The sequence below is a fragment of the Rhododendron vialii genome, chromosome 12a, assembly GCF_030253575.1.
Source record: "Rhododendron vialii isolate Sample 1 chromosome 12a, ASM3025357v1".
NCBI classification, from domain to species: domain Eukaryota; kingdom Viridiplantae; phylum Streptophyta; class Magnoliopsida; order Ericales; family Ericaceae; genus Rhododendron; species Rhododendron vialii.
In genome coordinates this window covers 24055850-24079485 of record NC_080568.1, presented here as the reverse complement: position 1 = coordinate 24079485, position 23636 = coordinate 24055850, and the positions used below count along the sequence as shown (strand labels likewise).

Genomic DNA, 23636 nt, shown 5'->3' with positions numbered 1-23636 from the left:
TTAAATTTTGGAGGGAAAATTAGTTTTGGAGAACAATAAATGAGTTTTTGAAAAGTTGAGACAGAAATGAAGAAATGGGTATAGTTGAGTAGTTGCATTTTCCACGCTAATGTTTTCAATAAAAAACAGTATTTTTATTATTCAATGTGAAGAATTGGGTTGGAAACTCTTGTACGACCTCCCGTTCATTTAAAGATTTTGAATTTTGGATTATAATCATTATTTTATTTTTCTTCAATTGTTACTTTCATTTTTTTCTCTATCTCTTTCCAATCTGCTTTATTTCTCAATATACTAATTACCTATAAATCCAAATCTAAAATTCCAAAACGAACGGGGTCAAGGATGGCCCTGCCCTTTAGAGCATCTCCAATGGAGATGGAAAATGACTATAGATGGATAGTCATTTTAGAATCAAAAATTTATTAAAAGTTAGTTGGTTATAAAATATGATTCACTCCTCTCCAATGGTGAATTTTAAAACGGTTTTTCTATTGTCAACCCAGTGAGTTGACAATAAGTACACAAGAGAATAAGAAAAACATTTATTTCTATTTTTTTTTTTACATTTTTCAATACACATTTACACTTCTTATTGTCAGCCCAGTGGGCTGATTTTAGATTTTTCCATTTTAAAATAGAACCAAAGAGTCATAAATATGCACTAACTTTTCCTCCACCTTATTTCCCTCAACGTAATTCAACTACTACTTTCGTTCAAAAATAATTGTTGTGTCTGCCAAACAAGGACTTTTAAAAATTATCTTTTATTTTTTAAATAATTCCATCATGTTTTAAGCTTTCCGGCCGTTTTCCGTTGAATAGCAGATAACTTCGGCAAATTTTATGGTAGATGATTGTTGGATTTAGGTGAGGTGGCAAGAATAACTATAGTCATTTGGAAATCCATATATTCATCCCCATATTCATCAAATGCATTTTTCATCCCCATTGCAAAAAAAATGACTGTCCATCCCCCATTGCACTTATTACTCTTTAAGTGGTAGTAACGCATTTCTCTCTTTGAGAGGAAATCCCTAGTTAGACCTAGTATTCCAACGGCTGTTGAAAGCCATTCTTTATCTTTCTCTCTGGTCGAGTGTGAAATCCCGATCCTAGATGTGGATGAGGAATTTTGAAGCCTTTTTATTTGAAGTTCACTCTTTTTTATTTTGACCTTTTTCCATCTCTTTTAAGGGAAAGGCTACAATACACACTTTTTATTTGGGTGTGTATCATATGCACCCCAAAAAATGTTATAAATTTGTTTGGGCTCCGAAATGGCTCAAAGGGCTGAGCGGGTGTGCCAGGACTTGTAGCGTCCAACGTGACGGACTGAGTGCCCCTTTTCTGACTTCTTAACCGTGAGGGCGAAAGTGCTGCAAACCTAAGAGCTGGATTGCAGTGTTGGTTCGTGGTTTTGCCTTTACGAGTGAAGACTTAATAATTTCCTAACCGTGTAGAAAAAGAAGTAATAACATAGAATAACTTTATTATATCGTACTAATAAAGTTGGGGATACAAGAGAGATAGGAATAACTTTGTTATGTCGTAATGATAAAATTGGGGTACAAGAGAGATAGAAATGAGGGCGAAATGAGATAGTTGCTTCACTGGGAAGGCTTTAGTTTTAAGTGTTGAGCTTGATTAGTGTGTGGACCATTTTTTCTTCTTGTCTTCTAGTATTTATAGGCAAAGTGCTCCACGGTTTTTCTGCATGCAAAGGCCTTGTTGTCCTCCTCTTGTGGCGCCACGTGTCCTTTGTAACTTCCACTTCATAGGATCATGGGTAGTTATCAGAGAATTACCCATGTGTTTACTCTTATTCATGGGCAGTTACGAAGATAGTAGGGGCCACCTCCATTTGCTATTTCCGTGGGTTATCAAAAACCACCCGTCACTTGACTTAGTCAAATGTCTTTTTGCAAGTCAATAAGCACTTACCCACATTCCACTTTTCATGGGATTTACGGGCAATAGGCCATTTAATTAAATTAAATGGCATACTTATGTGTTTAACCCACAAAATTGCTTCCAGAGACATAATCAACTTCCATGGGCTATGGCCCCTTCTATTCTTTCTTTTATATATAGGCCCAGAGCACTAAGTCCGTGGCCGAATTAAATTAAAATTAATCGGGCCCAATAAATATTATTTTTGGCCCATTAATTTAAACCCAATACATCTATATTTTTTGACCCAATTTAATTAAATGATAATTAAATGGCATTCCAGTGCTTGCCCAGGACTGGGTGCCAAAAACGGGTGTAAACAAAATTATAGAGAAAATGTTACGAATCGTATTGCTAAAAAGTTACGAGTCGTATAAAGGTAACGAGATACACTAAAATGTTATGAATCATAATAAAAATGTTACGAATCGTACTGCTGAAAAGTTATGAATTCTAGAACAAGAGTTACGAAATACGCTAAAATGTAATGAATGAACTATAAAATAGATGCATATGGTACATCCTTTTAAGAAATGTGTATTGTAGACTGATCTACTACTAGATTCTCATTTACATTTTCATTGATCTTCGTTTGTCTTTTTCTTCCTTATTTTTGGTAAAATAATTGGTCATCATTTCTCATGGGATTTTTTTTTGTGATCCGATTTGTCATAGCAAATTTTTCTGTACTAGTCGAACTATTGGGTCCATGTGATGGAACCATTGGGCAGTCTGCAACCGGTAGGGGACCTCAACACAGGCAAGGCCTTTTCATTGTCACTCACCTTAAATTTGACAACTCTTTCACATGGATGCTGCAGAATGAATAATCACGGATTCCTTTTTGGCTTCATTTATATTTTTGGTGGGAAAACTTAGTATATTCAAATTTGAAAGACAGCTATTCATATTAGTATTTCTTGATATTCTCTCCGTCTCATTTTATTGTGCTCATTTTTTTTTTTGGCTTTTCAATTTTGGATATTAATATTACTATTTTACCCCTTATTTCTCCCTCTAAAATTTAAATTTTGAACTTGATTTGAAAAGAAAGTGGAGCAAATTAATGACATGACAAGAAGTTAAAAAAAAAAAAATCATAAGTTACAAAGGGGTAAAATTAGCATAAAATCAATGTAATTATGATCTTTTCTTAAATTACGTGAAAGTCAAAATAAGCGCAACAAATTGGGACAGAAAGGGTATTTTAGTTAAAAATTTGAGTAATCATCAGAATTACTACTATTTATTGATCTTATGAAATTAATTATCAGATAATGCTTTAGATATTCGTAAAAGAGGTGATTATATTATCCAGTGTTAGAACCAAAAGTACATGTCAGCACGCAATACTACAAAGTAGCAAATATTTAGACCTCATTTTTTATATTAAAGGAAAACGAATGAAATTATTTAGCCGTTTGCATAGTCAAGCCTTGGTTAATTGATGACAAACATATCGTTTCCTATTTTAGGTTAAAAGGTAATTTATGATCAAGAATGTTACGTTACCCATGTCCCGGGGATCAAATTCGAGTATCATCTCATTCAACAACCTTAAATGTATACAATTTAATGTTTCGATATCTTCTTGTCAAGGCCAAGGGATCTTTGGCCGAACGACACCAGGTGTAAATTTAGGTGTCAGGAGAAAGAATATCGGGAGTTTAACTCTTCTTTCAAGGTGCTAGATCTTCTCTAACAATACTGGCTTTTGCTGATCGGAAAAAGAATCGAGGACGCACCAAAAATTTCAACCTAAGAAGCGAATGCATGTTCAATCCAAACGTTACCTAGCTTGTCTGTGCATTTTCAGTGTTTTAAGGCTTGTTCGATTAGTGATTGAGATTTTGGACTCAAAATTATTACTCTACTCAAACATTCATTCATTATTCCTATCTCCAATCACTACTTTCGTTTTTATCTTTATCTCTCTCCAATCATTACCACATCTCTCTACCCTAATCATTACAAATTCAAATCCAAAAACCTTCCGCAGAACAAAGCCCTTAATGATCCACTTTATATATCCAGCCCAAAATCAACTCATCATAATATGGTGAGGCCCAATACAGTAGTATATCTCTGCTGCTTTTGGTATCAGATAGTTATGCTAACTGGACCATCTTAAATGGCCCAGGCCCAAGTTTCGGGCTTGGTTGAACTGCAAATTGGGAAGGATTGGGCTGGACTTTGACAAGTGTTCTGGAATGTGCATTATTAGTGTTCAACACCAAGCTTCTTGTAAGGGAGTCCTTACTTAGCTTGAGTAAGGACTTCACATTTTTTTTCAAATTTTGACAATCCGAACCGTTCAATATATTCAGAATGCGATTTTAATGGTCCCCGCGAGAAATTAGCTAAAAATATGATCGGAAAGTGCTTGATCCAAACAGTTTTTCAAAAAGTCCGCATATAACTCTTATTCTGAAAAATTGTTTAGATCAAGCCCTTTCCGGTCCTAATTTTAGTCGATTTCTTTAGAAAAGACTCTTAAAATTACGTTCTGAACACATTAAATGATTTGGATCATCAAAATTTGATCGAAAAATGTGAAGTCCTTATTTAAGCTAAGTGAAGACTACCTTACAAAAGGGGGATTGTTCTTTTCAAAGTCCAGTTTTTTTGTTTTTTTTAAAGAGCTGAATGCAATGGGTTAGACAAGAATGGAACAGCCTCTGATAAACGTGAAAATTTCTAAACGGAAAAAACCCACAGGAATGAATCACGTACTAAAACCATTGTATGATTACAAGTAGTTATCCCTCAGTGTTCGCATATCCTCATCACGAATCCTAATACCTATTTGTCGAATCCATGTTCATCATACCTCTATATGATTGCTGAATCTTAAATCCTCAAACCTGCCAAATGAATTGCCTTTCGCAGGGTCGGCCCAGGCACAAGGTCCAAAAGGCATGGGCCTTGGGCATCCCAAAAATCTCAAATTTTAGGGGCACTTCAATATTTTTACTATTTGATTTGAGTAGGACTCTTTATAAGCCCAATAAAATGAAAAAAAAATGCCCAATTAATACTTTTGCTTCTAGAAATGCAACATGAGTAATATTCAAGTGATACTCATGCGTTTTTGAGATAATATGTATTTGCCTATTTGGAGATTTTGTATTTTACGTTCGTATGTAATGATTAGTAGAACTTTATATTAGTTTGGCTTTTCTCGAATTGTGATTGTTACTACAAAAATTGTTAAATATTAACTCTTTAAGGACATACTTTTTTTATTAGGCCTTGGGTACTAAAAATCATTGGGCCAGCCCTGACCTTTCGAACTCCACGAAAAGACTTTTTATAGAGATTGATGTGTTGAAGCAAAAAAATCCCTTCAAAGTTGATTCTTTCACACAAGGTTTTGAAAAACCTTCACTAGTCTTCGATGTGAACAAACCTTAGCTGTCAAAAGTGTTAGGAGATGGAAAATAGTCAAAATATAAGCTCTCAACTTTATTTTGGCATAGGTAACGTTTTACAACCTAATGGTACATACTCTCTTGGTTTTAAGGGAGAGGTTGGGGGTTCGAGTTCATGTTAGAGCATCGAGCTCCGGTAGTTATCTAACTCACTAGGAATAACTATCCTAGAGTGTGAAAAAAAATACTAACAATGGGCTGAAAGTAAGAGACCAAACCCATTCCTTAGTGGGCTTTTTATGGGCCTAACACAATAGCAACGTGGACCTTCTACAACAGCCCCCCCTTGGCTTCTCACAAGGGAAATAAATGGAGAAATGAAAAAACATACTCAAACATATGCGCACTTGTACCTAGTTGGTATTGTGGTGACGGCTTGTCCTCTCGAACAGTAGTTATGGCTCGAACCGGACATTCCACAGCAGGTATGGAGCCTCTATGGTCACGCTCAAGGGAGTTGCTACGCTGGTCGCTCCCTCCCACCTTTTTTGCTAATTAAAAAAAAAAAAACATACTCAAACCCGTGGGCTCACCCTGAGCTTAAAGCCTACGCCATTCCTCTAAACTGTGAAACGCACTGATTTTTTTTTGCTCATCCGAAACGCAAAGATCGTGACCAAATTTTTATTACCATCTTATTGCTTAATTAGGTTATATTTAATTTATCTGGTTAATTAGCTGGTTTAGTTGCCAATCAAAACACACACACAAAAATAAATTAAAAAAAGCTAGCTTAGTTAATTGCGTGTTGGAAGAATATCTTGTGAAATAGCAAGTTCGGATAAATCGAGATAAATATTTGTGATATACCCTCGTCTTCAACAATTCTAGACCCTTTTTATTTATTTATCAAAAGTCATCTAGCACTCAGCCACCTCCATTGTTCATGAAAAGTCCCACTGTACACAAATTACAAACTTGATAAATATTAACAAAATGGCCAGATCAAAGGGTATTGGGCAAAATCAAGCAAATTTTGTGAATTGCTCCAACACTAGAGAACTGCAAGATTGTAACTTGCATCCCTCGGTGTTTGATGATAACGATGATCTGCATGATTTTGATTGGTCATTCAACTCAATCGGTGAAACAAGTTATAGTATGAATACTATGTTGTTTTTTCGAAATTGAAAGACATGTAAGTACTAGGGGTGTTACAAAACCTGAACGGATCGAACCCCCCGAAAAAACAGTTCAATTGGTTCGATTTTCGGTCGGGGTGATGGTGGAATTTTTCCAGACCAGACCGGACCAAACCGAAATCGGTTCGGTCTTGGTTTCCTAGAATTTTTGCGTGACCGAATCGAACTGATCGACTATATATTATATATATATATATATACACACTTTAAATTAAATGAAAATTTTATATTTTGGGCGGACCGAAATCCCCGAAATTCCCAACCGAACCAATCTCACCCCGAACCGAACCGATCTCAACTTCGGTCGGTATCGGTCCTAGAAATATTTGGATCGAACCGAATCGGTCTTCGGAAATTTCATCCCAAACCGAACTGAACCGAACTGAAATCACCCATAGTAAGTACTGAAATATAAAAAAGTTAGATAGATAATGAAAGATGAGAATTATAGTAATATTTTGGGGATTTTAGTACCAGAATGAGCAAAAAGAGATACAGGCAACGACGAGTAATGGCGAACATTGGTGGACGAGGTTGAAAAAACTAGGTTTAGAATTCGATGAAGATGAGGGTATTTTGGGAACATATTAAATACTATTTCAAGTTGGTGGAAGAAGAAAATTGGGACCAGAAAGAACTTGTTTAGGTTCAAAACTTCAAATAGAATCACTTTAAGATATGCATGTAGGCAACTACCAAGTATATATTAACCCATTATGTTGAGACAATTATGCCCTCCTCCACAACTCACCATTTACTATACCACTTCAACAACGAAACCCCTAAATGAGACTCAATATACCTGAAAAAGGGTATTTTTAGGATTAAAATTCGATGAAGACGAAGGTATCTTGGGAAGGAGTTATAAATATTCCAAGTGCGTCGCCAGCATATATAAACCCATTGAAAAATATGTATGTACAAATCCATTCTGTTAAAGACAATTATACCCTCCACCTCTACTTCCTGTTTATTGGACCACTTCAACAAAAACCATGCCCCTAAATGGGACTTATCGGCCAATGGGTTCTAGTTCAGTTAACATCTTCTGGTCTTTCCATGTGGGAAGTTAGGATTTGAGCCCCGTCGTAGGCGTTTGAGATTCAGGACTATGGAGAGCCTTTGAAACTCCTTATGAATGAACCTACTAACTCGCTGATGTATGCAATAATGGAAAAAAGAAAAGAAAACGGAACTCATCAAACCAAGGTCATGAATCCCGTATCGTACTAGTCGATACATACCGATATTGTCCAAAATTCGGTACCCTACATCGTTAATTTTGTTATGGCTCAAATACCAGGCGGTATCGGCCAATACCAGACAGTACCGAACTACTTTGAAACTTATTTATTTTCTTTAAGTAACGGACAATATCAATCGGTCCGATTATTTTCTCTTATATTTTTCTTTTTAATAAATATATATGTAATACTATAAATTGTTGCATGTGAAAAAATAACACTAGCCGGTACAGTATTCACCACCTTGCATCTAACTGCAAATACCTTAGGAAAACAATAAAAATAACACCACACCCCCTTTTCTCCTCCTGTCTTTCTTATATTGTGTAGTGGTTTTTTTTATTCCTAGCACCACAATTTATACAACTCTTGCATCCTCTGTTTTTCCTCCCTGGCGAGAGATTTTTGATTACCGTCTCTCTCTCCTCCCTCTCTCTCTCTCTCCAAAACACCTGCCTGCTTTGATACATATATACATGTCCTAAATTAAACCGCGAGACATATATATACACATACATATTCACATATATATATACACATTCAGCATCCATAATTGTACCTGTTTCTTCATCATCGTGTGAAGGAAAAGCTTTACTCGCCGCTAACTCGAAGATCAAACTTCAATTCAAAACATTGTTTGTCTCCCTAATGATACTGTGCCTTGCTTTGCATTCAAGTAATGTAATTCCTGCTCTGGAGGTGATCCGTTCACAACAGGTTCGGCTTGAAATTTCGAATTTTTGTTTACTTTTGTTTTTGTTTTCAGATCTAGTGCACGAGTTGTTTTTTTTTGTTTTTTTTTTCTTCCTTTTTTTGCCAGGATTGTGATTCTAATCGGTTCAATTTGTTGAAGATTAAGAGGTGATTAATTACAAATATGAAGAGGTCTAGAGATGATGTGCTCATGGCTTCTCAACTCAAACGCCCCGCCGTCTCCTCTCGCGCCGACCCGTTAGTCTCTTTCTCTCATATTGTTCTTGTATTGTGAGAAATTAACCCGTGATTAAGCTCCTTCATAAGGTGTTTAATTTAAGTAATAAAGGTTAATAACTTAGTCATGCATGATGCAACCAAATGAGATTAAGCTCATTCACCCTGAAAATTATTATTAATTCTCTTAAATCATGGTACTGTTAGTTATTTTCCGATCAGGAATATATTTTGTGTTTCTGATTCTGACTAAAAGCTTTGGATTTTTGTTGCTGGTTCCATTAGTGATTAGGTTGGGCATTGAGGGCAACAAAATCAAATTTTGTGGAACTATCCTTATAAGGACAAACTTGATGTTGCATGAAAAATCTCTCTCAAATTATAACTCTCGTCTTGGAAGATCAAGATCTGGAGGAAAGGAAAGGTTATAATTGCAATGGTGAATAACTAAAAAGGCCTGAAAGCAATAGATATAGATATGAAGATTTCAGATATAGAGCTGTAGGGATAGCTAATATGCTATCTAATGTAAAGAAAGACATGTCTAATAAGTGGGTCAGCAAAGTGAATTGATCTATTTTAAGGAGTCGAATTTGATTTTTTTTTTCTTGACGTAAGTTTTTTGGGTTATGAAGCTCTGGGCACCCTCAGATGACGGCCGCATCAAGCGCACAGAAACTAACAACAAATGACGCATTGGCCTATCTCAAAGCAGTTAAGGATATGTTTCAAGACAATAGGGCGAAATACGATGTGTTCCTTGATGTTATGAAAGATTTCAAGGCTCAAAGGTTTGATCATTTGTTCTTTCTTCTACTCTTAGAATCAAAATGATGTTCCCTCATTGATCACTACGTTCCATTGTTCGCTTTTTGTAGAATTGACACTGCTGGTGTCATAGCGAGAGTGAAGGAATTATTTAAAGGGCATCGAGACCTAATTTTGGGTTTTAATACCTTTTTGCCGAAGGGCTATGAGATAACCCTCCCTTCAGAGGACGAACCAACTCCGGGCAAGAAGCCTGTTGAATTTGAAGAAGCAATTAATTTTGTCAGCAAAATCAAGGTGAAAACGACACACTGCATCATCTAGTTTTGCTCTTCAGCATATCCATCTAATTGGTACTTTTTCATGCAGATAAGATTTCAAGGTGATGATCATGTGTATAAAGCTTTTCTTGATATTTTGAATATGTATAGGAAGGATAGCAAATCCATTACCGAGGTCTACCAGGAGGTGTGTTGTTGGTTTTTGGTCTTGTCATCAACTTCTATCTTCTTTTTTGCACTTCCCCCTGTTTTCTATCTAATCCTGCTACTATATAGTGAGTGCTGTTAGTAATTTATACCATTTGTAGGTTGCTGCTCTTTTCCGTGAGCACCGCGACCTGCTTGTGGAATTCACGAATTTTCTGCCTGATTCTTCTGCTGCTGCATCTCCTGTCTTCTGCCATGATGACAGGCATATGCATGTTGAAAAGGTAATTTCTCCTTCCTCTTTTTATTTCCCTTTTCTTTTTTGGTCGCTTCTCATCCTCATTTATTGTTATTTTTTTCAATCTAACATTCCAGAAGCCTATCGATTCACATGCTGACCGTGACCTTAGTGTTGACCGGCCTGATGCTGACCATAATAAAGCACTAATGAGAAGTAACGAAGAGCACCGGAAGCGCGGTGAAAAAGAAAAAGAGAGAAGGAAAGACCGAGAACGAAGGGAACGGGATGATAAAGACTTTGAGCATGATGGAGTGCAGTGTTTTCCCCATAAAAGGAAATCTACTTGTGGGATTGAAGACTCTGTTGCTGACCAATTACACCTGGGTGCTGAAGTGGCAGAGAACTTTGGCATGCACCCTGGTTCATCATCTTATGATAATAAAACTGCCATCAAAAGTGAGTGGTTATGCTACTTCCGAATTCTTAGTTTTGGTGCTATACTACTATGACTTTTTCCCACTCCTGGAACTCTATCTGATGTCGGTGCTCTGTTTCTTATGTTATGGTCAAATATTCATTTGTTTGTTCTGTTCTGATTTTCCGTAACTCGTATGTGTCATATCTGGAGTCATTTTCTTCGGACATCAACTGCTTGATTTGGTTTTATGCAATCAACATAGGTTGCCATATTTCAATTCTTTTCCCTGAAAATGGTGTTTTGTACATGTACACCTGCTATAAATGTCAGAAAAGAGAGATCTCAAAACAGAGAAATGCCATTGCCTTTGTGCTTTGACACATGACAATGACATGATCGGTGCCTTGAATGATATTCATTGGAACTGGATTTTGTTTGTGGCTACGATTGCTTAAAAGCCTGACATTTGTCTATATGTTTGCGCTTCTTTGGGCGGCTATCAATTAGTTGTCTTCCCTTTCTCAGCTTCTTAGACATATCCTTCCTTAAAAAAGCTTGCATCCTGAGTTCGATGGTGTCATTGCAGGCATGTACAGCCAAGAGTTTGCCTTCTGTGAGAAAGTTAAGGAGAGGTTAAATAATTCCAATGTTTACCAGGAATTTCTGAAGTGCCTTAATATCTTTAGCAAAGAAATAATTGGTCGATCACAATTGCAAAATATGGTATGTCTTTCGGGCTTTTAAGTTCTTCTGTCTTTGTGCTTTCCTTGTTTTGGGTTTCAAGTACAAACAGTTTATGGGTGTTTGTTGTTGTTTTCTGATACATAGTGGGGCTTTTTTTTGGTGCATTAAAATTCTACTTAAAGAGAATATATATTTGATTATAGAACTAGTTATGAATTCTGGCACCACCTTTCATTCCCTAACCTTACGCAGTGCTTATTGGGAATGTAAGATGTTACATACTAAAACATCAGAAATTGAGGGTCCCAAGGGAATGGTTTGATATCTGACTGGCGTACTTTGGATGAGTGCAAGAACTAGGTCTTGAGTTACGAAGAGTGAGTTTCTGCAAGTATCGCCATAGATTTTCTCTTTTGTCATAGTTGTCTAGGACCCTGGGATCACTCTTGGCAAAATATCTTTTGCTATCTGTGCACTGAAGAAGGCCCAATTAAGCTACACATTACCCAAGCTGTTGCTAAGTAGTGCTTAAAGCTCTCAGTTATTTCTAGCAATGAAGATTGGGTTCAACATAGTTTTGCTCATTTTTCTGGTTGAAGGCAAGACTTGACTCTTTGTCCTATCCCAACCCTCGTTGCCTCTTAACAACGTCTCCATTCTGGGATAACTTCGCCTTTGTTTTTGGAGGCTTACTTTTCAAGTTCCGAGGGGCGAAAGATGCACCTGATGGATCATACTTCCCCACCTTTTTCTATTGAGTTGCTTTTTTTTTTTTTTAATCATAGTTTCTCAGTCTCTATTGCTTGGTGTTCCTCAGAAATAGATAAGATTCTAGACGTGAATTCCCCTGCTTTTTTGACATTTTATTGTTTCCCTGTTGGGTACTTTGTCTGTATGATAGTAGCTGTTTTGTCAACTACCACAATTGTTTGCCTTAACTTATACATGTATTTGTTAATAGACAATACTGCAATGTGTCATTGCCTAGCAGACCTTTTTTTCCATTTTTGCCTTGATATTCTTTGATGACTGGATATGGAAACTGAGTATGATGAGACTCTTCTTTGTTCCCACTGTTGCTCTTAATAGTTACTGCTTATTGCGGTTGCCCTTTGTAGAAAGGAAACTCTTCGACCTTCTTGTTGCATTTTTCCACCTGATATTAAATCATGGCTCCTTCCTTGTGTGCGTGATACTTTAGTCCTTAATACGATCTGTGATCCTTTATATTTAATTGCCAATACAATTAGCACTGTCAACATATAGCACCTGCACATTTATGACAGTGATGGATACCTTCATTTACTCTGTTGAAAATTTGTCAGCTGTAAACATTTAGAATCTTGTAAACATTTAGAATCTATAGTTTCTATAATACCTCTCATTTCTTTGATCACATATAATCTCTTTATCTCCGCCGAGATCTGGTTTTCTCTAATTCTTCTTCTCACCTATCTTGTCCAAAGAGGGAGCCTATCATGAACGCCGAGCTGAGGGTGATACAGTAGAACAGATTACTGAAACCCTTCACACATTAAGTTTGAAAAATATGATATCTGAAATTTACCAAACAGTTTAATTTTGATATACTTAGGCAATTGGCATTCTTATAGAAATGTTTCTTACATATATGGGATGTGCCCATGATATCTGGATTCTCTTGGCTGCTCCAGGTTAAAGGTTTGCTTGGGAGGTATCCAGACCTAATGGAAGGATTCAATGACTTTTTTGCACGGTGTGAAAAGATTGGTAATAGTTGTTGAGTGCAGTTTATCAAGTTTTCATTCTTAGAATATTTTGCTGTGCTACTGCTTACTACTTATCTTTTCTTGATCTTTCATTCCTGTGAGTTTATCTAATTAAGATCTTTCCTGCAGATGGTTTTCTTGCTGTTGCCGGTGTGATGAGTAAAAGTAGGCTGAATGTTCTTTTTATTTTATTTTATTGTATGATATTGCTATTTTATATGGTTCTATTTGCTCAGTATCATATATGGTCTTATGTATTTTTTTATGGGACTTTTGAGTCTTGAGGGAGGCATTGGTATATGTGATGTTTTGTGCACAGTAATGTCTGACAACCATGGCTTTTAATTTATTGCAGGATCATTGTGGAATGAAGGAAATTTACCCAGGACACTGAAGGGAGAGGGTAGGGAAGGAGACCGGGATCGTGAGAGGGATGATAAGGATAAAGATGGAGATTGTTTTGAGAAAAGAGAAAGGGATCGACCTGACAAAGCTGTAGCCTTTGGTAGTAAAGATGTAGTAAGCCACAGGGTATCTCTGTTATCAAGCAAGGATAAGTATATGGCGAAACCCATTCAAGAACTTGACCTCTCAAACTGTGAGCAATGCACTCCTAGTTATCGACTTCTGCCAAAGAATGTAAGCTTCCTCAAAGTTTCCTACTTTCGAGGTATTGTTCTTACTTCTTACTAACTTCTGCATTATGTGTCTTGATTTGCTCTGTGCAGTATCCAATCCCTACTGCAAGCCAGAGGACTGAGATTGGGGCTGAAGTATTGAATGATCATTGGGTGTCTGTCACTTCCGGAAGTGAGGATTACTCTTTTAAGCACATGCGCAAAAACCAGTATGAAGAAAGTTTATTTCGATGTGAAGATGACAGGTTTGAAACAACCTGGAGCCGTCCAATAAAATCTACTGTATTAAACATTTCATACTTCTATTTGAGATGAAGTAGAACTTAATTTTTTTTCCCTTGGCTTTCATTTCTCTTTCTTTCCTATTAGGCTTCAGCTTTAGATTTGTAGTTTAGCTGCCTACCCAATTGTGGGATGTGCTTTTTTTTCTCTCAAGTTTTTGCTACTCAAATAGATCCTCGTTCGGATCAAAAAAAAAAAATAGATCCTCGTTTGATCCTACTTTAGTTCCATTCTATGAAGCATTGACACCTTTAGAGGTTGACTTATTGCGGTGTCGGACACGGGGACATGTGGCGACGTGTCCCGTAATTTAATTTAAATTTTTGAGGGGGACACAGCTGGGGACACCAATGGGGACACGGCAGGGGTCAAAGTGCAATTTTTTTTAAAAATTTGGGGTCAAACTGTAATTTTAAAAAAAATTGGGGGTCAAACTATAATTTTTCAATAGGGTTGTATTGAACTTATGGATGTCTTATTTTGTTTGAATGGTATTGGAACTATGGATTTTTCGTTTTGTCCACATTTTGCCATTTAAATTTGGAAAAAAAATTGAAAAAATATAAATAAATAAATAAATATACACGTGGCATGTCCCCCACCGTGTCCGTGTCCCCATTTTTTTAGAATTCCCGTGTCTGTGTCAGCGTCCGTATCCGTGCCCGTGCATCATAGGTTCCATGCTTCTATAGTTCTGTACACCCTTTGTACTCTCCCTCTTTGTGCCATTACAAATGCTATGCAACAACCATTTGCTCTTACCATGTGGTGTGGAATGCTTAAAAACCATTGCTACAATGCATACAAGTATACAACATAGACACTAATAATATCCAGCCCTTGTGGGTTGTGCCACGAGATGGTAATAAAAGTAAATGCTTGTTGTAGATGGTCAACATAGCATTTTTGGATGCGCAATCAAATTTCTTGAAAGTGTTCTCTTTGAAATTGTATGGAGTTCAATAACTGCTGATGCTATTGTTATTTTTGATGTCAGGTTTGAACTGGATATGTTATTGGAGTCTGTTAATGTGACAACTAAGCGCGTAGAGGAGCTATTGAGCAAGATTAGTGATAACACAGTTAGAATGGATAGTCCTATTCGTATTGAGGACCATTTAACAGGTGATGCAAGTTAATAAACAAGTAATGAGTTTGCCATATATGTGTTTTTTTTTTTTTTTTGTGGTGAAGTCATGTTGAATCTATTGTCTCATTTATTACAGCTCTGAACCTAAGGTGCATTGAACGGTTGTATGGTGACCACGGCCTTGATGCAGTGGATGTATTGAGGAAAAATGCACCTCTTGCACTGCCTGTTATATTGACTCGCTTGAAGCAGAAACAAGAGGAGTGGGCTAGGTGTCATACTGATTTTAATAAAGTTTGGGCTGAAATATACACCAAGAACTATCACAAGTCGCTTGATCATCGTAGCTTTTACTTTAAGCAGCAGGACACAAAGAGCTTGAGCACAAAAGGTAACTTAGAACTGAACATTTCGATGTGGATGAGAATTATTGTAAATTTGAATATCTTAATATTAGGATCCTATAACCAAATAATCTTTAGCTATTGATAATAGTCTTTTGAAGAATCAAGCTTGTCTTCTGGTGGCTAAGTTTTGCTTAGATAATGATTTTCAGATCTTTTGAGAACATTCTTGCGTGGTATTAATTATCAGCACAGACAATGAGACAGGAATTACATTTTTGTTATGCATCGGGAGTATCAGTAATCTTAAGTATATGTAAAGGTGTATAAGGAGTACTTACACAGCCACAACCTGTACTGAAACTTGTGTATCATTTGTTCATTCAAAATTGTAAAAGAACTTTGAAATTTAGTAATTCCAAAATTACTAGGTTTCATTCCCCCCAATATCTTAAATTTGTGGAGTGTCCAGTGTTAATTCAAAACATTTTGTGTCCTAAACCATCACTTGGCTGTCCTTAATTTTCACAAGACATTTTCAATGGATGATCCTTATTTAACTTATAAGTGGAATATTTGCTTGTGGAAAATTTTCGTGTGGGAAGCATTTTGTAAAAGAAGAAAAAAGGAAGACTAAAGTCTAATTACGCATTAGCAAAAGGAGTCTACTCCATTTGTCTGAGTCCATTTGTCTGAGTTTGATCTAAATGCAGTTGCTCCATTGGTTAAAATGTTTACGTTGAATTAGATGTGATCCGTTTTGGGGGCACTGGTGATCCAGAATAAGAAGTATTTTCATCATTATTTAAGAAAAATCCTTTTTTCTTACTTCGCATATCCACCGTTGGATTTCTTATGATCTTGTGGGGGCTGCTTTATATATCTGAGTGAAGATAGGGTTTCCTCATTCAGCCGCTTCTCTCCTCCTCCTCCTCCTCCTCCTCCTTTGGATCTGGTCGCAGAGTTGGGCATGAATGCATGATCGATTCAAGATCTATGTCCCTCATGCTTCCTGACTCCTTAGCACCTCTCTCTCCCATTTACATTTCACATCTTTCTCTTCTTAGCTAATTGTTCTATACTTGGAGTTCTTTATATGTAAGTTATGTTGTAAAACTGTGAGCAGAAATTATCAGGTTATATGGATCCGGGAGCTGTAGAAGAATCTCTCTTTGTTGTCAACTATTTAATTTTTCCCTCAGAAATAAGCAGTGGAGGTTTGTAACTGGAGGCATTACGAGATATCTTTTTTATGAAAAAAAATTACTGTAATTTATTGTTGTCTTTGAGATTGCTAATTCCAGATCGATGTTGATCAACAGATAGGGGATCTGTTGTCAACTGGATCTGGATTTGTGCAGATTTGTGATCAGTAACATATCCGATCAGATCTGATCTAGATTTGTCTTCTAAGATTCTGAGTAAGATCTGAGCTATTGGTCGCCCTATATAGTTGCATGCAACCCTAGCTCTTTGAATAAGGGTTAGATTTGTAAGATTGTACTTAGCATATATAGGTGAAGCACATGCCCAGAACCCTAGGCAACTGAGCACGAAAGTCTTTTTTCCCTACCGTGTTTAATAATGATGATGCATTATTCAAATTAATTTCTTCTGGGTTTTTTTTTAGGATTTCTATTTCTAGTTGTAGGTTTGTAATACAGTCAACTCTCTGAAGCCACGTTGAGGTTGTGTGTGTCTACAAAGAAGTGTAAAATAGTTTCTATACTAAGGTTCAGATAATGCTTTTGATTTAATTTGAAATGACTTTCAGGAATATAGGGACTCCATTCAAACCATTTTCCTTATGGTTGAAGTTATGCTACTGGCAAATTATAAAGGCTTGAAACTAGGACACCATTTATCTGACCTTTTGCAGTTTGATGCCTTATTTGATGGAAAAGAATTTTGCTTGTCTCTGAAATGGTTCCTTATGTTGATACCCACTTCCACATTCATGATGCAAATATCATGGTTCTTTTTTGTCGTAAAGATGTCTACATACTAAGAAAAGTTGTTTCCCTCCTTCGTTTAAGGAAGCTTCTTTTTATTTCGTAAACGTAAACTTTTTTTTAGTTCAATTGACTTGGCATGCTCTTCATGAGGACATCTGTAGTTCTGTTTATTGTCGAAGTGTTTGGACATCAATGGAATGTGAACAGTGAACAGTCCAATGTGTCTAACACAACTTTGGAGTCTGACATACAACCAACCATCTAGACTGAAATTTAGACCATCAGTCCTGCTTTAAGGAGACAAATTGGTATTTGTAAATACTGTATAGAAATTTGACTAGTTTGTAACATTATGTGCAACATCAAAATTCATTGAATTACCATATGACACTCCCCCAGTTTTTTCGTTCAGCTAGAAATGATCTTATTGCTTTCAAATCATTGTACAGCCTTATTGTCTGAGATCAAAGAAATTGGTGAAAAGAAAAGCACGGAAGATGATGTGCTGCTCGCTATTGCTGTTGGAAATAGACAACCTATTATTCCACATATGGAATTTGAATATCCTGATTCGGACATCCATGAAGACTTGTACCAGCTCATCCAATATTCCTGTGGTGAAGTTTGTACTAGTGAACAGCTGGACAATGTTATGAAGATTTGGACAACCTTCGTGGAACCTATGCTTGGGGTTCCTTCTAGGCCTCAGGGGGCAGAGGACACAGAAGATGTCATAAAGGCTGCAAATCGTACTGTGCAAACTGGTGCTTTAAACATTGGAGAAAGTGATGGAAGTCCAGTTTGTGGTTCTACTTTTATTACTACAGAAGAATCAAATCCTTCAAAAAATGTAGGTGGAAGTATTCCCCCTGAACAATTGAATTCGTGCCGCGTTTGGTTGGCAAATGGTGATAATGGGGTTAAAGCAGATGAACCTCGTGATTTAGATCATTCTAGTAGAAGTGATACTTTATGTAACACCCCTCTACTTGGAAATGTTCAGAGTAATAGTGTTGTTGATGACGAAAGGTTAGGGCTCATAAGACAAGTTAGTTCAAATAATCAGTTAGCTAATTCAAACACATCCCCAGCCGCTGGAGTAGATGAATCTCGTGGAAGAACAAATACAGAAAACACATCAGGTTTGCTTTTTGTTTCTAATCCTGTTAGAGTATATGGTTTATTCCATCCCTTTGCTCTCTGGACTCTTCCAGTCGTTCTTTTGGTTGCATTTCTCTTAAATTGATGAGCGGGATCTGAACTTTTTTTTAATTCAAGGCCTTTGTGATACTCCTACCGGATGTGGCAGTGCTTTTGTTGAGGGTGGGCCTGAAACGATGCCTAGCGATGGAATTTTACCTTCGTCAGAGGTACAGTGACTTATTTTGTTAAGATAATTCACAGGAATGGCATTCTTAAGTTATCTAGTAGGAGAATTTAATTGCTGAGTGCTGTTGGTTCTAACTACTAATACTCTCTGATTTGTTCTTAAAGATATTACTCTCTCCATTCCATATTGTTTGCTCTGTACATTAAGGGCACATGCAATTAATGCATCTCTCCTTACGAAAATTTGATTAGATTTTCATCATTGCTTCTTATTCTCTACTTCTAAAACTACTTTTAGTCATTTATGATGTTAATTTATGGAAATAAATACCCATTTTTTCTTTTACTTTTTAAAGAAAGCAAACAGTTTGGGACACCCCAAAGAGAATAGTTGGCAAACAATATGGGGCTGAGGGAATAAATATTTTCTTTTGTTGGATTTGGAAAAGAGAAGGGAAATAAATTAAGAAGAAAAATAAGTTTCATTTGTGATTTCATGGAGAACTGGGAAAGAAAATTATAAAGAGGAACCAACTAGAGAAATAAAGGGAAATGGGAAAGAATATGGAAAGAAAATAGGAGGAAAGTGACTATCAATTTAATTCCCTTCTAGTTTTTTTTTAACATCCCTCATATATGTGGAAACAAACAAAGAAAGCAAGGAAAATAATTATTCTCTTTTAATTTTCCTATTTTTCTTCAAGTCTCAAAAGCACGTATAGTACTGACTACTGAATTTCTTGCCCTTTAGGATAGTTTGAGGGAAAACAAAATTGAATACTTCCTTCCATGGAGCATCAGTGATAAGCCTCTCATCCTTAAAATGAATACCAATTTTCAGTGCTTGCGTGTCCTCAAACGTGCTTAGTTGCAGAAACGTTGAACAGGTTAAGTTTTAAGAACTTAGATATATAGACACTTTTGTTATCAAGCTGCAGTTGGGTACACCAAAGTCTTAATTTCCTAGAGTTAGGGCATATTAGGGCTTTATGAGGGGAGGTGTACAACACTTTTAGATATTCTCCATATGGCGTATGCTGATTGCAATTTTACCACTGAGATATGGGACATTATCTAGCTTTCTCATGATAGATTCTTGCATCATTTTTTGAGCATGATAAGCAGCTGCAAATCACTCTCTCTCTCTCTCTCTCTCTCTCTCTCTCTCTCTCTCACTTGGACTGAATGTTTCTTATTGATAGACCATTGACTAAGCAATAGCTAGGTAATGGGACCTGTGACTGGATAAATAGAAGAACGCAACCATTTGTGACTGACCCTCAGACCTGAAGCCCGAATATAATTTGAAACCCCTATGCCTCCCCTCCACGTTCTTAAGCTACTATTCATGCTATATTCTGTAATCGATCATCTGCCACTTGATCTTGCCTTGACCTTCGACAGAATAGGAGGTCTAGATCCAGAAAAGTTACATATTCCTTGGCGGAAATCCCAACTTTATGACTTAAGGTTGTTTAGATGGTATTAACCCACAAAGTGCACCTTTTGGAGCCTTGTGTCCTGATGGTATGATCTTCTCTTGGCTAGGGTTACGAGTTGGATAGCTTGCAAGTGAATTTTTTTTAACTAGGTTGCCGATGGTTTCGGTCTTCTATGTTGATTTATTGCTTGATCCTCTTTGATGCTACAGGTTGGTGATTATACAATACCAGTGTCATCTTCACATGGGTCAATTGCAGAGGGCATCAAAACTGAAAGAGAGGAGGGTGAATTATCTCCGAACGGAGATTTTGAGGGTAATTTTGCAGCATATGGAGATGGTGATGCCGAAACAGCACATAATCCAAAGGATAGTGCTGCTGGTGCAAGCAGCCACTTTCAAATTGCAAATGGAGAAAAAGAAAAATGTTGCGGTGAGGCAGGAGTAGCACAAAATGATGAAGGTGAGGAAAGTGGTCAGATGTCATCAGAGGACAGTGAGAATGCCTCTGAGAATGGTGATGTTCCAGGAAGTGGCGAGTCTGCTAACGGTGAGTGCTTCCATGATGACCGTGAAGAAGGTGAAAATGATAACAAGGCAGAAAGTGAAGGCGAGGCCGAAGGGATGGCGGATGCCCATGCGGTTGAGGGAGATGGAACATCGTTGCCATTCTCAGAGCGTTTTCTACACACAGTGAGGCCTCTTACAAAGCATGTTCCTCTGGCATTACACGACAAGGAGAAGGATTCCCGTGTGTTTTACGGAAATGATTCCTTTTATGTTTTTTTCAGACTTCATCAAGTAAGCCCTGTTTGTTTTGAGATATTATTTGGCTTAAACCCAAATACAGAGTGCGGTTTTTTCTAATTGGGACCACAATGAGTACCACATCAATCATCTAAGCTGTTCAATTTGAAAAGTTTACCAAAACAACGGACTGGCCAAAAAGTCAAATTGATCAGATATTGGTAGCCACGCAATTGAAGCACAGTTGTCTTGAAAAAATGAGATTGGCTACACAGTCTGGTTTTTATAGGATGATCCTCTCAAAGAACACTTCAAAGTAAACAGTTTGGATCATTGATGTGGGACCCTTGATGGGCCGTCAACCTAAAACTGCACCCTGCAGTTGGAAATACAAATTGCGGAGAAGCTATATCAAGTTGTTGATCTTTCAGGGTGTTTTGTGTGATTGTTCTCATTCTTTTTGTGTTTCCTTCTTCCACTGGACTTTTCAGACACTGTATGAGAGATTACAATCAGCAAAGATTAATTCTTCTTCTGCCGAAAAGAAGTGGAGGGGTTCAAACGATACAAGTCCATCTGATCTGTATGCGAGGTGGGTTGGCTTTGCAATTTTGCTTTCAGCAACATTGAAATGATTAATACGTATTAATTTGTGACCTCCTTTTTTTGTTTTAGATTCTTGAGTGCACTTTACAATTTACTTGATGGCTCCTCTGATAATACAAAATTTGAGGATGATTGCCGAGCTGTTATTGGAACGCAGTCATATCTTCTCTTCACCCTGGACAAGCTGATATATAAACTTGTCAAACAGGTAATGTAATAGGAATCCTGTTTGCTTCGTCTGTCTTGCGTATTGGTTCTCCCATTCTGACAGAAGAAATCATTTCCATTGTTCTTCAATAGCTTCAAACTATTGCAACTGATGAGATGGACAACAAACTTCTTCAACTATATGCATATGAAAAATCAAGAAAAGCTGTAACATTTGTTGATGGAATTTATCAAGAAAATGCCCGGATTCTTCTTCAGGAGGAGAACATATATCGGATCGGATATGTAAGTCTTTGACACTTGTGCATTCCTCTTGCAATCTGGCTGGAATTTTTATGTGGTGGTATATATGTCGAACTGTGAGAATTATGGTTTTGATTAAGACCTGATATACAAGTGGATTTGAATTTGCTACAGACAAGTGCACCCACTCGTTTGTCCATACAGCTTATGGATTGTGGCCATGATAAGCCTGAAGTAGCAGCTGTTTCCATGGACCCAAATTTTGCCGGTTATCTGCATGATGACATCTTGTCATTTGTTTCTGACAAAAAGGAGAAGTCGGGGATTTTCTTGAGAAGGTATGTAGAAAATGTGTTGAAAAGTATTATGATGGTTCCATTGTTTCATTTATTATATTACTTTTTATTATTTATTTGCCTGTGATTCTTCACTTCCAAAGTTTCATTTTATCCGATTTGACCAAAAGTTAGGAAACGTGTTTTTTTTTTACTTTTCTCTTGTCTTTCGTAGCGTAGACTTCTCAACAATAGTAGAGTATGACCACAATAATGTTTGTGAAGCTGAGCTAGACTCCCAATAGAGAACATAAAATCTCATACTACTCTCACTATGGAGAAAGGTATTAAATCTTTTGTAATATATTTAACTATTGGTTGGTGAATATGTGCTCATATTTGTAGAAATAAACGCAAACTTGATTGTGGAGATGATTTTTCTGGTACATGCCAAGCCATGGAGGGACTCCAAGTTGTGAATGGTCTAGAGTGCAAGATATCTTGCAGTTCATCCAAGGTATGTTTTCTTGAGTTATAAACCATATTTTGATGTCAATCTAATTATGAGTGCAAATCATGACTTTTTTAAGCTATATATGGGTGTATTGGTATTGGTAGGTCTCCTATGTTTTAGACACTGAAGATGTCTTGTTCCGGTCAAGAAAAAAGAGGAGACTTTTGCATCACAAAACTTCGTCCAATGGCCACTCAAAGCCTTCAAATGGTTGTCTAAGCCGAGTGGAACGGTTTCACATATTCCTTTCTGGTTCATAATATGCTTTTCTTAGACATGGTATATCCCTGGAGTTTGAAGCCAACTTGTTTGTCTTTTTATTTCCTCATTCCATCAAAAAGCTTGTCCGCTCGCTCACGTTCTTACAATGTTATTTTTGAGCTTAATAAGTCTTCCAACTAAGATTGGAATGTTAGTTTATTTCTGAGGTCATTTTGTTTCGATTAATGGAAACTACTATTATTAATGTCGTGATTTTTGACATTTTCAGTAGCCAATCAGATGCTTTTAAAGCGATGGAAGTGGAGCAGTTGCTGCGGACACAGGAGCTTTGGAGGTATTATATATCATTTAGTTACCATTTATTTGACCGATCTAATAAGGAAATGACAAAGTGTAGTATATGCTGCAAGCAGTGTGGCATTTTGAGCCCTAATTCTGTAAATAGTGGTAATTTGCAATGTGAGATGGTCGTTCATTGACCATTTCTTTATTCTCCCTGGTCCAAGTAGAGGAGCTCTTTTATTTGACTTTGAGTTGGCCTTAATCTATGGCTGGTCGACGCGGCTTCAGTGGAAGTGTAAGAAGAACATTTTCAATTTAAATGACTGAAGAATCCATTACTATTTCTTTGCAAACTTTGATTCTTTGAATATATGCATATATGTGAACTGTGAAAAGGTACTCGATGCTTCTGTTTATGTATTAAAGGCCTTAGCCTCGTGAGGCTAAGCTGGCATTTGAGCCAATTAGCTTGTGTCTACCCTGGGATTTTTTTTTTGGTAAGCTGATTTCATT

The 23636-nt window shown here is 36.9% G+C and overlaps 1 protein-coding gene across 5 annotated transcripts; it reads left to right on the top strand.

Annotated features, from left to right (window-relative positions):
• The first annotated feature begins 8088 nt into the window (after nucleotides 1-8088).
• LOC131310127 (paired amphipathic helix protein Sin3-like 3) lies at nucleotides 8089-23476 on the top strand. Of its 5 annotated transcripts, none has more exons than XM_058336949.1 (24): nucleotides 8089-8487; nucleotides 8624-8721; nucleotides 9336-9491; nucleotides 9579-9765; nucleotides 9838-9936; nucleotides 10058-10180; nucleotides 10272-10593; nucleotides 11142-11278; nucleotides 12913-12988; nucleotides 13117-13152; nucleotides 13343-13626; nucleotides 13716-13870; nucleotides 14905-15032; nucleotides 15134-15388; nucleotides 17746-18438; nucleotides 18575-18666; nucleotides 20277-20867; nucleotides 21305-21405; nucleotides 21489-21627; nucleotides 21720-21872; nucleotides 22005-22168; nucleotides 22511-22622; nucleotides 22724-22898; nucleotides 23113-23476. In XM_058336949.1, exons 2-23 carry the CDS (start codon nucleotides 8648-8650, stop codon nucleotides 22877-22879), a joined length of 4233 nt encoding a protein of 1410 aa, XP_058192932.1. In that variant the 5' UTR covers nucleotides 8089-8487; nucleotides 8624-8647; the 3' UTR covers nucleotides 22880-22898; nucleotides 23113-23476. The 5 variants fall into 5 exon arrangements, with proteins under 5 accessions (XP_058192932.1, XP_058192937.1, XP_058192936.1 ...); XM_058336951.1 differs by having other exon boundaries at nucleotides 8107-8487; nucleotides 8630-8721; XM_058336950.1 differs by having other exon boundaries at nucleotides 8107-8487; nucleotides 8591-8721.
• The last annotated feature ends 160 nt before the right edge of the window (nucleotides 23477-23636 follow it).

What these genes read in the sequence shown, in the direction of transcription:
- LOC131310127 (XM_058336949.1), top strand. Translation starts at nt 8,648, where the DNA reads ATGAAGAGGTCTAGAGATGATGTGCTCATGGCTTCTCAACTCAAACGC. An exon ending in AAAGAGCTTGAGCACAAAAG is followed by an intron (nt 15,389 to 17,745) that starts GTAACTTAGAAC and finishes ATCATTGTACAG; the next exon opens with CCTTATTGTCTGAGATCAAA. An exon ending in GAATTTTACCTTCGTCAGAG is followed by an intron (nt 18,667 to 20,276) that starts GTACAGTGACTT and finishes TTGATGCTACAG; the next exon opens with GTTGGTGATTATACAATACC.